We start from the raw sequence: 18,837 nt of genomic DNA, 5'->3' as shown, positions 1-18,837 counted from the left end.
ATTTTTAGTTAATATCGAATAATGATAATATTTCGTGTAACGCCCCCTCCGTTACTTGATAGCTGGGACGTGGAATAATAGTATTTCGTCCGTTTTTTTAAAGCTAGTGATAGTTATTAACTAATATCGAGTAATAATTTTTTAAAAATTGGCGGTAATTAATTCGAATTGGGGATTTTTGTTGATAATAATGGTCGATTTTGATGATAGATATGTGGTTTTTGTTATTTGTACAAGTTTATTGGTATGCAATTTGGTCTACTTCATGTAATGTTTGTACCTAATGATTTAGAGTTAGTTATAACTAATGAATTGTTATTTTACCTAACGATTGAGACTTAACTTTCATGATATACGAAAAAACTTGATTCGAATCGAGTTTTTATTAAACTTGGATACAATTGTTGAATGGTCTTGTTACCTAACGATTGAGACTTAACTTAAAAGAATTGATTTGAATGAGTTTTAGCGAAATTCAGTTCAAATTTTCTTTTATTATCAAGTCGAATTTGATAAGTTTCTCGGACGAAGCTTTGTAATTGAATTAAAATATATTGATATGAATAAGTTGAACTTTATAAGCTTGTGCAAAAAAATATAGAAAATTAACAAAAATATCAATTTTTCTAAGTTTGTTGGCTGTTTTACCATTTTTTTAAAAAAATTGTAAATATACAATTTGCAATTAAAAGCAGCCACATATATTACTTTTCTGAAAAAGTACAAGTAGTAATTTTTTTTTGTTGCAATTGAGATTGCATCGGATTGCATTTGACATTACATCTGATTACGATGGGTTACAAACTCGTATTTTTTCAAAAAAAATTGAAAAATCATATTTTTGCAAATTAATATTAAAAAAAACCGTATTTTGCAAAAAAAAATATTCAAAAAAAATCATATTTTTGAAAAAACCTCAAAAATATATTACATACGAACTCGTTTTCTTATCATACTGAGTTGAATATATTATAGACTTTGATAACGAGTTTTTATCAAGCGGCACGATATTTACAACTTCAAATTTTGAATAATTTACCAGCTTAAACGAAGACAGAGAACCAAAAAGACATTATTACAACAAATCGAACATGCTTTACATGATAATAACTTTAATGGCAATGCCAATATGCCATTACCAAACCAAGAAGACAACATTAGAGGGGAAATGAATGGCAGAAAGAATCACAATCATGTAAAATCTGAAGTTAACGGGTCCAATGCGACGATCATATAACAGTTCGGTTTCTTACATTAATTCCTGGCATTCCCATGCTTGCCTCTATTGCAAGGCATTCCAATGGGTCATCGTCCAGCTTGCTTTGTTGTTTTTCCCTCGCTCTTCGTTGACAATTAGATACTTCATGGCTGACCTTTCTACTGTCCACTGCTTGATGATGAAGGCGGTCTCGGCACTTGTGAATTAGATATAGGCTTTTGTAGTGGCTTCAATGCAGCCATAATTTCAGAAAATGACGGCCGTAACTTTGGATCACTGCAATGTTAATAAGATAAATTACAGACCTATATTTTACCAACTCATGCAGAACATTATGCTATAAATATTTTAAACACGTGTCAAAAATATTTTGAGATGTTCATAACCTATAATACCAGTTCAGCAAGCATTTTAACCAGAAAGAACGTTTAACTTACGTTTGCCAGCATTTGCAAATGATATCTGCAACAGCCGGATCTATGTCATCTGGAATCTCAAGACGCCGATGTTGAAATCCAACAGCTCCAACAACTTGCATAGGGTTCATTCCTCCCCATGGTTGTTGTAAGGTACAGAGTTCCCATAATATTACACCATAGCTATAAACATCGCACCTGCGGAGGTTTGAAGTCAAAGGATTAAAGTATATAAAACTTTTACATACCAATTCCGGCTTTATATGCAGTTACTAGTACAATACAAGATATTAAAGGAGTGGAGACCATACTTCTCATCTGACGGCTCATTTCTGAGTACCTCTGGAGCCATCCACTCAGCCTACAAATACCACGGAGGACTATTAAGGGCAATGAAAAAGTTTTGAACAAGGAATCAATGTATTTATACTTCTACTCCTATACATCATGTCATCTAAACAAAATCATTTTGAGGTGCTCCTAGTCTCAATAATTAAAAGATTTTGTCAACCACACGAAGGTACTTCCATCAAAAACTGTTTTTAATCATTTAAACTGGGACAAATATGCAGGCCCTTAGCTAAAATTTCACACTAGCTAATTACTGGAGTACTAGCTAAAACATGCACCTGTTCTCTATAAGCGCCCATATAAACTCCCATATAAACTCCCTAATTTTCAATTGCAATACATTTTCTAAAAGATTCAAATTATGGGCTAACAACCAATTATCCCTCCAAGCATTTCTCAACCCAAATTCCATTTTTGGTATTAAAAATTTTCATTATACGTTACAGTTCTACAATGGTATAATAACCTAAAAATGAGGTAATCAGTAGTTCCTCACATTAATGACCAAATTACCTGCAATTTAAAATTATCATTATAAACAGATCCAAATTGTAATCAACTTGTGTGAAATCATCAATGAACCCCACATGAATTTAATAATAAAAGATAAATAATTAACCCTTATTTGTCATCATTGAACCTAATTGCATAGTAACTCGGACCCTTTAAACATCATGAGGTCAAGAATCTGCATTAACTTTAGTCTCTCCTCTCTCAGTTTCATACTACTAGTTTAGAACTTCGCTATTGCAACAGTAAGTAAACTACAGACTGTAGCATATGCTCCAAGTTCATGTTTGAGGAAAACAATTGTTAGCCAACTAATAATAAGTGCAGCAACAATGAACAAAGATAATAAAATATTTTTTCTACACTTCTGCCCGATTTTCTTATATGCTGCCTTAAAACAAGTCAACACTTGAAGAAATAAATTCGATTGTGACGATGTCTAACACACAGAATCAAGTACAAATAGACATATTTCCTCTTACCTACACCTGAAACCAATTTTTCTAGACAAGTCATCTGAAGCTATATTACTATTATAGATCATATAATAAGTAGAACTAATGAAACTAAATCTATGCGTGATGGTAATAAACTCTAACAAAATAATAATAATTAAAAGAAAACCTTCCCATTTATCCAACTTTCTGATACCACCTTTGAAAATTTTAAACCCATGAACACAGAAGTTATCTTTCGAGGCTGTCTTTCACAAAGATACAAGTGCAAATGGTTATGGTCGATGATACGTTGATATTAAAATACGAACTGAATGAACCATCTTTACTCTCAAACAAAAATTACAAATTATTTTTCGCGCTTCTATATTCACTATGTTCCTAGTTTTTTATGTGTTTAATCTCTCTAGAAAACATATTCATTTGCCCCACTGTACACGCTGCAAAGTATAACTTTAGCTTATAGCATTTCATATATTAGTCTAAGCTATTTAGGCAGACCTTCATCTCGCTTCTTACCTATATTGGCTACATTCTACTTGTTTCTATCTCAAATGTTGCTATACAACAGGATACATCTAAAATCAGGGATAAAAGGCATGCATTTAGCTGCAGAAATAAGAAGAAAGTTATAGAACAAAATGGCAAACACGGCTTACCGTCCCTGCAGTTGACCTCGAGGAAAGAAATGTGCTGTGCTTCATTCTTGACAACCCAAAATCGCATACCTGACAGGTGCAATTGGACGTGCTTATTATAAGGAACTGTAGAACAAATTACACTTAGCAGATAAGAAATTCACCTTCACAACCCAGTTCTTATCCACAAGAAGATTTGGGGACTTCAAATCACGATGAACAATAACTGGTGAACAATTGTGCAAATAATTCATGCCCCTTGCCTGAAAGTTTTACTCAATGCGGTTAGAGGTGATTAATTGATTTTACAAGTTAACAGAAGCTGCAAAATTGTATTCAAATTAGGTTGGAAAAGAAATGAGCACATACAGCATCGAGGGCCATCCTCAAACGTCTACGGACATCCAATTGATTGTTGGGCCGGTGAATTAATCTATACAAACTACCTCTGCAGATCAAATAGTGGTTTAGAATTTCTTAGCAAAGATGTATATAAAAGTCAATGTTTTGCAAATTGTATATACTAATTACATAACGGAAACATAAAAGTGATGGAACCGTTTATGCAAATTGTAATGATTGTTAGTGAACTGGGTTATACTATGTCAAAATATCTGTCATGATCTTCATAATTGTAGTAATGTAATCGCAGTTACTTGAGTGGGTAAGATATCCCTATTTATGCTTGTTACATCTTACCATAGTTATTTGTATGTTCAAAATGATCCTCTCATATTAGAGCATGAGTAGGCATTATTAGATAAAATTAAAGACGACAATAATTTTCAAAACACAATACAGTTCATATTAATTTAAGATCTTCAATAACATGATAAGAAGAAACTATGTCATTCAACATACCTAGGAAGGAATTCTGTTACAATTGACAGATTTGGTGGGCGAGTTACAGCTCCCATAAAGAGAACAACATTGGGATGTCTAACTCTTTTCATGATCCAGACCTTTCAAGCAAAAGAGAAAACATGAATTTCCTATGATTTTAAAGCAGTATTGACATAAATAACAAAATGGGAAACAGTATGTACTCAACAAACTAAAAGGTAGTGAAAATGGAGTTCTAGATAATGCCTGTGGTTGAGATAGACAGTCACGGTGTCAAGGCATGGTGCCCACAAAACAGTCAGTGACACTTGGGCAATTATTAAGATGGTTGCTATACATTAACAGTAAAACTGATTTGGTAAAGAACCACGGGAAAGTCACAAGTGTCAACAGTCTACCACACAATTTATAAAGAGAACCGTTTCAAAAAAAATCATGTTCCAATAGTAAGACACGGTTGAAAAGTGTATGATATCTGGATATAGATCCCATTATACATAATTCTATGTTTTAACTGAAAACAGAGTTTTAACAATACATGCAACTGTTTAAGCTTCATCAAGCAAAGCTTCTTTATAGTAGGCATCCACATGAACTTTACATAAGGATTTCGAACAAGATCAAGATTTTTCTTAATCTTCATCCTATCACTAAATTGAGTAGTTCCTTTTCCCGCGACATTTTACTGGATTTGTGGCATACTGGCATGTCCAACACTAATTCTGTGTTTCCCAATCCAATGTTTGGGAACACAAGATCTAGTCAGAATGCACCAAGTTCAACAGGCAATTTGCAACATAGAATTTATGAAGTCTCATATTTCGATCTTAGCTAAAGGTTACAATTTACAAGACACTACTTGAAGGGAAATTTAAGAGGCTTACCTTAGCACTTAGTTAATATGGCATGCATGCACAACAGAAAATAAACCAACTCCTTGACTACTAAGCTTTTCATTTAAGATACTGTCATAGTTACCACGGAAGGGCTCCTAGGTTGATGTTTATATTCTGATGTAGTCCACTGAATCTATTAGGCTCTCAATCAGAAAATGGTTTGTATGTATACCAGAGAAGAGGGAATTGTACCTCAGTTTTAAACTCTTCAAGGGATTCACCGGTTAGTTCTTGGTCTAGGAACTTCTTGACAGCAACTTCCTGGAATTAGAATATAAAAGGTCTCAACCCCTAACATGCAAGAAAAGCAGCACGCCGGATAACAATCACAATGAACCTTAATATGCATTTTTAGACAGAGATACGAAATAAATACTTCCTCCAGATAACATACTGGCTTACATTTTTTTTCATTTTTAAAAATTCATTTAGAAGAGATAATTGGAATTCACATACATTCATGGCTAGTTATAACTTAAAGCATACTTCTAAATGTATTTTTAGTACTACATAAGTAACATTACATTACTGGGCCAATGTGACAGTAGAATTTACAAAGGGAAAATAAATGAATGCTAAGAGTACCTAACAATTTCATACAATTAACAACTACAAAAGCCATGAACATATACTCTCATTTAATACTTTGAATTTGAACATATATAAATAGAATAAGAATTTTCAGAAGGAAACCAAAGTTGCAAACAGGGACTATCAAAACATAACAAGTCAAATTCTGCATTTCTAGAAAATAGAGATACAAGAACTTACAGTTCCATGCCAGTCACCACGATATACCTCCCCGTATGATCCTGCAGCAATCACAAAATTATTACCAAATAAATCTACACCAAATGGCAGGGAGGTTGGGATTTAGCCTAGCAGGTCCACAAGTGTTCACGACTATAATTCCTCTACATCATCACCTTTTTTGCATAGAAAATAATAGTAGACCTGATAGCTCTAGGATAAACCTTTATTAAAGGATGAATATATGAAGTCCATAGGAATACCACTTGGTCTTAATATTTACTCAGGAAATCAAAATTTCCATAAGTTTCCTCACACGTACAGTTAAGCCCAGTCACTATATATAGAAGTGCATTGTGGAATTGCAATTTCTTTTCATCAATTACAATTTCATTGTGATGTATACTTAATTCATCAATATGAACATTGACCAGATAAACAAATGCTGGCAAAGTATGAATGCTTTTGGCCATTTGTACACATACAAAAATACAAATACTAGTCCCAAGCTTTCATAAATTTAAATGTGTCACACTTTCGCTCCTAACATGAGTCAACAAATTATTATTCAAAAAAGATTGAAATATATATAGTCTAAGATGGCGGAGCTCGTGACATCAACTATCTGAAAGTTTATTCATCCAGACCGAGGAGAGACGGGAAGAAGAATATTGTAGAAGCTTTGCTTGAACGTTAAGATTTACTTTATAACATTTCATGTATCTATTACTATTATTTATTAACCTTTAAACTAAAATTCACTGGCAAAATTTTTACTGGAGAAACATGGATGCATCCACCGACTGTTCGCTAAAAGCTGCAATGATATCAAAATATATGTACTGGAATTAAAATTTAGATAACAGTAAAATGTGCTTGTTTATACCAAGTCCAATACGCTCGCCAATTGTGATATCCTCCCACGGGATCTCGCAGTCTGACACATCTTCAAGTGAGGTGTCAGACCTTGTGCTATCATTACCGGCAGACCTATCTGATGTTCTCTCACCTTCTGGATTTCCCCTTGCAGCATCAGGCAATTGGTTACCACTGCCCCGAGGCTCATGAATAGTAGCATCTGCATCTCCATCATTTCTTGCACAGCCCAATGGGTTAAAGAAGGGAGTAGCTGCACTTGGTGAATGATCATCAACATTCTCTAGCTGGTTGCCAACAGCTACTGTAGTTGCCACCATAGCTGCCGCTGTAGCAGTGGCTGCAGCTGCTACCGGAAGTTCTGAATTATTATCAGCAGTTGTCCTTGCTGCAGCAACTACCATTGAAGATGCTACAACAGCTGCTGCCGCCGCCGCTGCTGCAACAGGAACATTTTTAACATGTTTCCTGGGAGCTACATCAGATTGCAAGGAAACTCTCTCCCCGACTTCCTTGACACCAGACGGATCCTCTGATTGTCCAGAATGACCTCGTTTGGCAAGTGCACCTTGAGATGGCAGAGGAGGTAAAAAGCGGGGCCAAACATTATCAGGCTTACCCTTGTTTCTCAAAGTGTCGTCATTTGTTCTAATCCTTTTGTCTTTTTCAGACGGAATATTCTGTTCTGCCTTTTCCATATCTACCTGCTCCTGGTATATTTCAGTAAAAAGATCTGGAGGTGCAACAACACCACTTTCAAGTAACACATCATGGAGCTTTTGAGCCAACTGTGGATTTTCTTTGGCAGCATCAATCATATATTGTGAAACATCCTTCACCTTCATCTTGTGTGCAGCCGGGGAGCTAACACCTTCGGTCCATGAAGGAGATCTTGCATGCGGAAAAGAATAATTGGACCTGCGAGGTATTTCCCTAACCATCTCCTTCCCTGAATTTCCAGGGATAGCTGACAATGCTTTAGACCCTTCCTCAGCTTTACTATGTAATATTGAACTTGTAGAAGCCACAAGCTCACTTCTTTCATCAAGCTTGTTTTCTGCAGAACTGACATTATATCTGGATCTGAGCTCGGAGACCTGACGTTCCAATGGTTGTTCATATGAATTGGTAACACCACTACCTGACGAAGCTGTACTAGAGGAGTCTGCGGCCAAAGGAGTAGAGAAGAAAGATCTTTCGTACTCTATATCTGATCCTGTTGTGTCTGATGGAATAAGCGTGCCCGGGTCGGCCATCAAATCAACAATGTATTCCCTGGATCCACATCAGCCTTTCTTTAGCGTACAAAAAAAGTGACATAGATCAAAATTCAAAGATACATGCATTCCTTGAACAATATCATTGTCAAACAAATCTATTCCCAAAAAAATATTAACCACTCAAAAGTTTAAAAAATCTAAGCTCGGACAACGGTTACATGGAAGCCTAAAAAATCACTAAGGAGATGGTGATATTAAGTCTAATGGTACTAAATACGAACACGGCTATAGTGGTCAATTCCCACAAAATCTAATATATTACTCAGCATCCCTACATCAATTTCCTCGGCTTCCTTCACTTTTTAAGAGATAGGTTAATATTTTAACACTGATAGATTTTCATATGGTGACGGACTTTCTTACCAAGCTATTCAATCACTACAATACCATATTACTATACCTGGAAGCTGTAAACATCGTGAAAGCTTGTGCTAAAAGATAAGTGACGACAAATATAAAACATTAACACTTTTAGATAACTAGATTAAGAATTGCATGTATTAGAAAACAAAAAACATTTATATTGTAATAACCTTGCACCATGAATCCTTACGAAGTTCATTGCCACATCGTCGGAACCAGTATATTGCTGTCCTTTAATTAACCGGCAAGGTATGCCAACACTATCGGCCAAAACCTGCAAAATAAATCAAAACACATTTTCAATTTTTAACTCACATTTCAAACTAAAACCCAAAATATTAGACAGACAATAGAAGAATTAGAAACTTATGAGCACAGGAAGAATCATATTCATATGCTAATCCCGAGGCGTTGAGGGCCTTGAAGCTCATTTTGACACCGTGAAGATCATGATTACGACGTACCATCTCCCTATCCAACCAATGACAATACACAAGAAGGATGTGGAGATGAACATGATATTGAGACAGATGACTTTGCTTGGTTTTCGTCATCACTTAAGTTTTTATATGCTTGGATATGTTTGATATATGGTCTTTGCATGTTATTGTGCAATAAGCCAATAACTACGCATAATTTGAATTATTAATCTATTACTTTTGATTTAATATTTAAAAGATGTATTTAGTCATGTAATACATTAAATCTAGTAAAAATATGTTTAAACTGAACGACTTGTCGACTAGTTTTCTTGAAGGTTCTCGAGCGTCATGGCTCAACTTGGTGCGTTATAACCATCAGGTGGAAAAGAAGTTATTCAATGGCTCATTAATATAACTTTAAACAAGTGTTGCATACTAGAACTTTACAAGATAGAGACTTTGTATTTCGGAAAATCTAAATCTGTAACTCAAAATTCAATCTGACACCTTAAAATCCGACAGACAAGAGAAAGAATTAACAGCTTCCAAACACGGGAAGGATTATAATTACATGGTAAGAAGTGTAATGAGTCTATCGGAGTACGAAATTCGTAACATTCCCTGTTTCCGTGATATTTGTCATAAACCTTTTACAGACTGTCGGTCCGTAACAAATTGGCAGTGACCAGCCACAGTCAAAACTTTGAAGGGATCAAATTTGCAACCCAATGGTCAGCATATAATCAATACATAAAGTATTTTAGACATGCAAGAAAAGTAGATGCAGTAAAAGGGTTTTCATGAGTAATTTGTCTGAGATTTGAAATTTGCAAATACTGTGCTTGGTGTTCTATAAAATAGGTGGGGGGAGATAGATTCACATGCATATAGAATGAAACTTAACCCTATCATGCATACATCGTCAAACCAATTAAAAGATAATCATCAAAATTTCAAAAGAATTGAATGCTAAATAACCAACATCATTAAAAAGACCACTAGATACATTTAAAAGCAACCTACAGAAAAAAAAATAACCAAAGCAAGCATCATGCCCCGCCAAAGATATATTTTAACATGAGCATTACCTTAAACAACAGTGCTCGATGACGTGCCAAGCCTATCGTCAAAGAACCGAGAGGCAAAACCATGCTCCCGAGAGTTTCCTTTAACTTGTAACTAAGACTTTTCCATGCCATCAACATTTTTTCAGGATCACCAACTGGCCCCCCCATGTGATCCGAAACTAAAACAGCAAGCTTCTGCACTAAATCAGCACCATCAGAATCAAGACATTCTGACCTCGACTTGACAGCTATTTCCAAGGCCTTCTGTTCAAGTCGCAACAGCTTAGAATCGGAAGCCTTATTAATTAAAACGGCTTCCCAGGTGATGTTATCTGACACCGGCGTTCGTTGAAGATCAACAAGAGAAGGCATCTTCGAAGAAGTGGACTCGACCAAGATACCATATACATCATAGAAACCATCCAGAATCTTGTCATCATAGCTTAGAGAATTGTAATTCTGTAAAGCATGAGATAATTCAAGTATGCTAAATAAAAGGTAAATTACTTGATTGAAGAAAATAGACGAGAGATAAATAATGCAAGCATAAAAAAATAAAAGAAAGCAACAGTTAAAAAGTTACTTGGTAAAGCATATTCTACTAAATTACAATCATGGAAAGTAGTACCACGAACTATGAAAAAAATAACAATAAATCATTGCAAGTAAAACGAAAATGTAGAAATTTAAAACACACACAAAAGAAAACCACAATGAGAAAAAGTTATAAGGTGCTAGCTGAGCAAAAAAATGAGAAACCCGCAATGTTTCTATTTTTCTTCTCATTATGGTTCTAGTATCAACAATTTAGTAGTAATTAGTAAATACTGTAAAACCTGTATTTACAATTTCCATGAAATCATATTAATTACCAATAGGAAAATATATGTTACACTGACCTCAAAATCAGATTGAATTTTCTAGCTTTACAAGTAGTGAGAATAATTAAAGGAGTAATGGCTTCAGCAGGAGCTCAATTGGTATTTTAAAGTCACCAAATGTGATGTAACCCCTTAGAAAAGAACTGTCAACTTGTCATGTATAGGGTCTTTTTACGCATTTGTTTTGCAGCTTGGCACTATGGAAACAAGGCTCCAGTAGACTAGAAACGATGTTATTAGATGCTGTAAGAATCATGATGCTTCTCCAAATTATGTGCAATACAATGTACACCTAAAAACTAGCATGAAACGAATAATATGGGCAATTATCCTGGATGGAGCAGACATACTTACTTTTTCTGGTTATTTAGTAGCAAGGTGATTATTATTTATAGGCATACAAATTTCAAAAATATAAAAAATTGCAGCAATGGAGTATTCCTTAAAGCAGAATCTCTAAGAAGGCCAAATCTTTATTCAACGCCTTTTAGCAACAAAGGATGATGAATGAAAAAGTAGATTCTTAAAACTTCTGAAGCAAGGGCACGGACTGGGGTGCAAAGAATACACCACATAGTTCACTGGAAAACCAATGTATACTGTATGCTATACAAATAGAAAGCTTATAAAATGATCACCGACTTATCTAACAAGGTGCACACCATAAAATAATTTGATTAAACGTACAGTCAGTTTAATTCACATTGTATCAACATAAAAATCAATAGCCATCAAACATATTGCCAACAGTATCAAAGTGGCGTATCTTAATCTATTTATGTATATTGTTATCTTGGGATCCCTATTCAGTATTCTTATTTACTGGGTGTATTGTAGAGTAGATCAGCATTTATTTTGGGTAAAAGCTGTAGTGAAATTTCATGCAGAAGATAATATTTCGAAAACCTAATGATTTTGCAATGAATATTTTGACCAAAGCCTAAATCTCTCTATTGGTGGTTACCTTTCATTATGCTACCTAGGCAGCCCTTTAAATTTGCATATTAACTCCAAAATTATAATGTAGGCCAATTGTAACTCAATTAATTTTTATGAAGATATTTCTACTAGAGTCTAAATATCTTCATTCGTGGCTACTGGCTACCCTTCATTATGTTACCCGGGCAGGCGAATGAATGTGCATATGAACTTGATCAAATATAATGTTGGTCAAGTACTAGGCAGAATATGTGAAATATAAATTCTTGTTTTTCACTGCTCAAATGGTGCCGAATAAATGCAAAAACTAAATTTTTGTTACCCAAGATGTTTGCATATGAAGATATATAATCACATTCTGAATTTCTGCAGACAAAAAATAATAATGATGATCAACTGGAAAATGATAAATACATACCCAATATCTATATGCAGTAACTTCCGCAGGGGTATTATCCGGTGGAAAAGAGCCCAAACTAATCTGCTTAACTGCTTCAATCTGGACTGCTTCTGGATCCTCCCTTGCACTCAACTCTAAAGCCATTTGTATCTGATACTCCTCATCAGTATCAGGATTCCTTAAGTTACTAGACTCCGTTTCACGCCTCACAACATCCTGAGCACTACCATTCGCAGAATCAGACTGCTCAATTCTCTCCCTTCTAGTCACATTCGAAGATGAGGGTGGAGTAGGACTAGAACTACGTTTATTGGTCACCGAATTCAACCACCCAGAAATACTCGAAAAGGGCTTATCTTTATGCTCAGAATTCAAATTAGACTGAGCCTGCAAACCACTATCAGGTATCGAAACATCCCTAAACTTATTGGTTTTCGATGAAGTAGAACCTTCTAAATTTTCAGATTGATTCGACATGATGTGAAGTTTCTTTAGAAGATTCTTCATAATATATTACCTAAACTACATCAGTCTTAAGACCATAAAACTCTCTTCCACTGTCTTAAACCATGCATGAACTTTCATAGGACTAATCACAAACACAACAACACCAAACCTCAAACTAACCTTAAAACACAACTTAGGTCAACACCAAGAAACCATAAATACACACATCAAAATCAAGAACTCATAACAAACAATTTCAATCAAAACCCATCAAAATCTACACAAAAAGAAAATACCCAGATGCAAAGATTACAACTTTACCACTTTTTTACAAGAAAGATTGAATCTTTATGCTAAAAATGCCAAGAACATATAAAAACAACAATATACAACAACAAGTTAATTGTAATTACAATGACAGATAAGCAGAAATAATCAAGAAAAGATAATTGGGATGGGCTAAAGAGATATAAATTGATGTTGGTGTAGAGGATGGGGGAGAATAAACATAAAGAAATTGTAATTGAAATTGAATAATAAAGAAAAAAGAGTGGTCATTTGGGGGAAAGAGTGTAGAGAAATAAAGAAAGGGGGGTGCAAAGACTACTAGGCAAGTGAAGCAAGTGGGATTGTAAATGTAGGACCTTAATCTACAGAGAGATAAAATGAATATGACCCACTTGGAGTTTTTGAGGCATATGGATTTTCAAAAGTCACAGTAAAAGTTAACAATTTGGTGGCAAACAAACCCAACTTGGTCTCTCTCTCTCTCTGGATATAAATCTCTCTCTCTGTCTCTCTCAGGATATTAATCTCTCTCTATCTCTCTTTGAATATTAATCTCTCTGTCTAGTAATATACACATATCTTGTTTCTCAAATTAATTGGTAATAAATGGAATTTGCAAACTCCAAATGTGGTGGGTAATAAGTTGACATGAAAATCACTGTGAGCTGTATTGATTTAGGAATTAGGAGGGAGTTCCTAGGAACGAGTGAGTAACATCAGCATGCACCATTCGATTCCACTCGGGTTAATTTGCTTCGTCAAATTCTGAAATTAGATATGGGTTTCGGTGTTAGGCCGATTACAACTCCAAATATGATGTTTGGGTATGAAAAAATATTTAATTCTATTATTTTAATTTCTATTTGAGCAATTAAATATAAATGTTTAAAATTAAAACAAATCAGTGAATCAAAAATATATTAAAATAAAATTTATTAACTTAACATATTTTAAATTAAAAATATTCATTCCAGCACTTAAGCTAACACATGATATCAGATATTATTCCTGATTCTCATACCACTTTAACCTGATTCCTAATTCCAACCCGATACCATATTTTGAACTAAACGACCCTTGAAATGTTTTAATTATGTTTTGATGATAAAATATTTTTGAAATTTTTTGGTTAAATATATCATATCTTAATAATATGTATTTGATAAATAAATATCAAACAAGAGAATATTTTTCAAAATTGAAGTTCGCGATTAACTGTGTTTAATTTTAAAATATGTTTTACAGTAATACTGACATAAAAATGTTAAATTTATTTGCAAAAATCGTTTTTTTATAAATCAACTATTTGTCCCTTTAAAAATCTGCTATCCAACAAAATACGTTATCTTTAAAAATCTCTATTCAAGCAACATGTTCTTCGTTTTCTGGCCGTGTTTATAAGGAAAAAAGTTGAACTCAACAGAATACGTTATAATTTAATACAAAATTGAAGTTAGTGATTAAAAAAATTAAAACGTAAGTTGTGAGGAAATAAATAATTGAGCGATAAAAAAAAAAATTTTTAATTTATCCATTCTATTTATTTAAGTTAGAGCTAAACTATGATATTTTTATTATTTTATAATTGATAATTATATTTTTAATATTTCGACGGACAAAAAAGATTACGCACGATATCAAGAAATGTAGTTACAATTAAAGCTCCTCGTTTGAGTGTGCGTTACACCTCTCATTCGATATACGTCAAATTTGATGATGAATTAAAAAGCGAAAAATATTGGTAAAATCGGCGAAAATATAAACATTCTAGCGGCTGTAAATCAATATACAAGTGTACTTTAACGATAATGACTTGGCATTAGTACGAGAAAGAGCTGGGTGGGAGAAGGATTGAATTGTGTATTAAAATTCTAAGAATGAGAATGATATGGAATATCAAGACTTAAACAGGTACTCCCTTCGTCCGTAAAAACGTTTCCTATTTGTGTTGGACACGTTTGTCAATACACACTTTTGATTGTTAATATCTTTAAATTCGTATTAGTATTAAATATAAAAATTTCACTGTATTAAATTATTGATAAATACGAATCCAACAAGATCACTCATGACTATGTTTGATATTATAGATTAGACGTAAATTAGTAATCAATCGCTTACCGTGAACAGTACTGAAAGTCAAAAGAGGAAGAACAAAATGGGACGGACGGAGTAATAATTTATCCATTTAATGGAAATGAGGTTTTCATTATCGGTCATCATATTTTTTATCCAAATACTATTACATGAGATTGAGGGAGGTTATGATTCTCCTTAACCTGATTCATTAATCACATCACAGATCACTACACATAACAACATGTATATATGAAAATCGTTATATGTAATATTAAAAAAAAATACTTTTATATGTTTAAAGTTCGAATGCCGTAAATAATATATATTAATTAAATATTTTTATTATTAATTTTAATAATTAAAGTATAAAGATATTAGATATATGTCAAAAAATATAAATAATAAAATAACAAATACTATAATTACATACACGAATTATAAAATAGTCATGATTTAGTTGATTATCAGTGTATATGTGATATTTATACTAAATTATTATAAGAGAAATATGTGATATTAGGTTGATTTAGTTAATTAGCAGTTTGGTAGACCACAAATAATAACCATCAAATTTTAAACTATATAAATGAGAACCGTTATATATAATATTAAAAAATATATTCTTTTCTATTATATGTTCAAGGTTAATATTTCATAAACAATATATCCTAATTAAATATTTATATACATTTTAAGATATAAATACAGTCTTAAGAGATATATCAAAAATAAATAATAAGATAACAAATACTAAAATTACATGTACAAATCATAAAGTAGTCATTTCATTGAAAGTTCGTTCCATTTTTCTTATTCATTAATTAAAGTTCATATCTTATTTAATCAAATCAAATAAAATGATAATTATAATAAAATAAAACTAGTTTTTCATTCATCTAAATTGTTTTTTGACAAAACATCACAATCGAATCAAGCTCTAATTAGTTCCAATTCTTCTTTTTAATCAGTTCCAAATTCTTCTTTTTAATCAAAATAAAGAAGGCTCAAAAGAAAAAGTGTTTCACATGGATAATGACACAAAAAATGATAGATGATCCACTTCATTTTTCATTTGTCTTATTAGGCCTTTTTTAGAACCTCAATTACCTAACTTAAAGGGGTGATCTACCATTTCTAGCCATAAGCAATTTTAGTAGCTGGAGGATAATTCCAATAATAATTATGTAAACTTTTTTAACAACAAATATAGTTATTTTACAAAAATATTCTCACCTCCTTAAATTCTGGTCTAAAAATTCATCAATAACTTGTCTCAGTGTCCATAACAAATTACTATCATACTCCAATGCCAGGTTCTAAGAGAACGTGTCACCGCTCCGTTAAAATTTTAAGTTGTCGGAGAAAGGCAGCTGAACGGGGGACATATCATTCTCAAACATTTGGATTCTTAGCATTCTTATTTTTTAAAACCAAAGCTTGTTGCTTGTTAGCTGCAACAACAGTTACTCATACATCAGGTAAATCTTCCTGGCTATTACATGTTATCTTTGTTATAGAAATCGGTCAATTTTTCAAAAATTACCGATAAATCGTTTAAAATCGGTCAAAAATATTTGTCCGATTTGACCGATTTCTGATAAATTATCCGTTTTTTTTTTAAAACCGTCCGGTAAATCGTAAATCAGTATTTCAACCGAATAGTTCCGATTTCCGAAATTTGTAACACTGTATATTCCAGGACTGAAAATAGAGGTCCTAGCAAGGCAGTAAGCAGCAGCTCCCTTTGCAGTATGCTTAAGGAGAACAAATTCAACATTTGATAGCTGCTTTAACATTTTTTTTACAATCTTTAAGCGATATTTACGAAAGTCGAAATCATGAAATGCACAATGCTTGAATCACCAGAAGGGAATCTGTCTCCACAATTTCTGCAGACTATCGCCTTCTCTGCAACCAGCTCAGTGTTTCTTTCATTGTCGCATAGCCTCCAAAAACGCCCTGCTGACATCCTGAGTAAGCCTCTCACGCAGGGGAGGATCTAGTAAGGGGCACCGGGGGACACCCCTTCACGCAGGGGAGGATCTAGTAAGGGGCACCGGGGGACACCCCTTCACGCAGGGGAGGATCTAGTAAGGGGCACCGGGGACACGTGTCCCCCATAAATGATTTTAAAAGCAAGAGGATGTTTACCAAAATTTACTCGGTGCCCCCTAAGTAAATATTTCTAAATCCTCCCCTGCCGGAAAGAAAATTTGGCTTTGGGAGTTTATTAGCAGTTGGTACAAGCTAACTAGGCCAAACATTTAAATATATGTCAGGAGTAAAATTTTATAACAGCCCATTGAGGTAGTTCTCCAAAGCTTGGATGCAGAAGGCTTTTTTCGAGTTTTATGATAAAGAAAAATTAATGTGAAAAACATTACAAAAAGGATTGATTAAGATTTTCCCAATGGGTACATTTGAAAACTTTTAGCATAACAAAAGGTTCCAAACACAATAGAAAAAATTGTATACTTTGTTTATGGAGCACAACTAGTATCGTGATCGTGATCATAACTCATAAGAGTAAGATTCAGTATACCAGGAACAAGGGCAGTGAGGTGCAGCCAATCTTCACTGGGACGATCTTTCCGGATTCATAAGTCATAAGAGTAAGCTCCAGTATACCATGAAGAAGGGCAGTAAGATGCAGTAAGACGCGGCCAATCTTTATTGGGTTGATCCTTCCGAATAGCTTCAGCTGCCTGCAACACATGTTCTATTTATGGAGGTTCTTCAATATCAGGAACACTACTGTCAACAATGTTGTCGAGAAGTTCACAGCATTTACCTATGCTCATTTCTTGTTGAACTTCTCATACCCCGTTCTCATTCTTTTCACCTACAAATAATCTAAAGATAATTATATTAGCTAATCTATCTCATCTAAATTATTAAACAAAGAAGAATAAGGTTTATAACCAGTTGCTTACATAGTATCTTTGGTTGGTCTGATTCGTCCGGTAAAATTCATCAGCCCCTTCGGTCTGTGGCTTTCAGCATCATAATCCTTAATGTACCGTAAATGTCTAGCACTATGCACTGCAAACAATTTTCTCACTCAGTTTTCTCTTACAGAGGATGACGAGAAAATGTTATGAAACTAGAATTGGGAACCATATATAGTGTCCAAAGGATTCTCGCATTCAGTTTCTTCTGCAACTAGCAATGTGGCAAACTTTTTCTATTTACAGCGCGATACAGGACTTAATTTCATCATGGCCTTAGGTCATTACAAAAGCCAAAGAGAATCAAAGCGATATTAAGCCTATGGTGCTAAACCCGCTATATGTTGGAAAGAACTGCTGTTCTGCACTCTCTTTAAAGAGCAATTGTTCAACACATTTTCTACATTTTCAATGTTGTATTGTTCAACCGAGAACAATCTTGTTCTCACTGTTCTCACACTAAAATGTGTTCTTTATGAAGATGACCAATGCACATATGCCATATGTAATGTACTTACTTTGATAGTAGTAGGTTCTGTGATCTTTAGTTCCGGATCAGTACTATTTGTTGCTCAATTCATAACTTTCCCTGCCATTTACACCAAGGGAAGGTCAAAAACAACAATGATCAGGTTTATGTTTGTAGAGAAAACTGTGGTAAGCAAGGTGACCGTTCTAAAGATCTGTAGCAAAACTCGACAACTTTCAGATGAACGGAAAATCTGTTACGGCTATAATCCATCAACATTCGTCTTCGAAACATGATTCA

At 33.8% G+C, this 18,837-nt stretch overlaps 1 protein-coding gene across 1 annotated transcript; it reads right to left on the bottom strand.

The window, feature by feature from the left end:
* Nucleotides 1-1,056: 1,056 nt before the first annotated feature.
* Nucleotides 1,057-13,401, bottom strand: LOC141672305 (putative serine/threonine-protein kinase SIS8). Its single transcript, XM_074478873.1, has 13 exons — nt 12,325-13,401; nt 10,108-10,545; nt 8,768-8,871; nt 6,965-8,229; nt 6,100-6,140; nt 5,521-5,589; nt 4,451-4,551; nt 3,959-4,037; nt 3,754-3,852; nt 3,611-3,679; nt 1,947-1,996; nt 1,657-1,833; nt 1,057-1,495 (listed from the first exon to the last, which is right to left on the bottom strand). The coding sequence occupies exons 1-13, from the start codon at nt 12,811-12,813 to the stop codon at nt 1,378-1,380; spliced, it is 3,099 nt and encodes a 1,032-aa protein (XP_074334974.1). The 5' UTR covers nt 12,814-13,401; the 3' UTR covers nt 1,057-1,377.
* Between the last annotated feature and the right edge of the window lie 5,436 nt (nt 13,402-18,837).

This window comes from Apium graveolens, chromosome 7, assembly GCF_009905375.1.
Source record: "Apium graveolens cultivar Ventura chromosome 7, ASM990537v1, whole genome shotgun sequence".
Classification (NCBI taxonomy): Eukaryota; Viridiplantae; Streptophyta; class Magnoliopsida; order Apiales; family Apiaceae; genus Apium; species Apium graveolens.
This window is presented reverse-complemented; position numbering and strand designations above follow the sequence as displayed.

Excerpts from the sequence above, each read along its gene's own strand:
- LOC141672305 (XM_074478873.1), bottom strand. The coding sequence starts at position 12,813 with ATGAAGAATCTTCTAAAGAAACTTCACATCATGTCGAATCAATCTGAA. Across the intron at positions 8,230-8,767 it reads GTAAGGATTCATGGTGCAAG|GGAATACATTGTTGATTTGA; the intron begins GTTATTACAATA and ends ATGTGGATCCAG. Across the intron at positions 6,141-6,964 it reads TGGCGAGCGTATTGGACTTG|GATCATACGGGGAGGTATAT; the intron begins GTATAAACAAGC and ends TGATTGCTGCAG.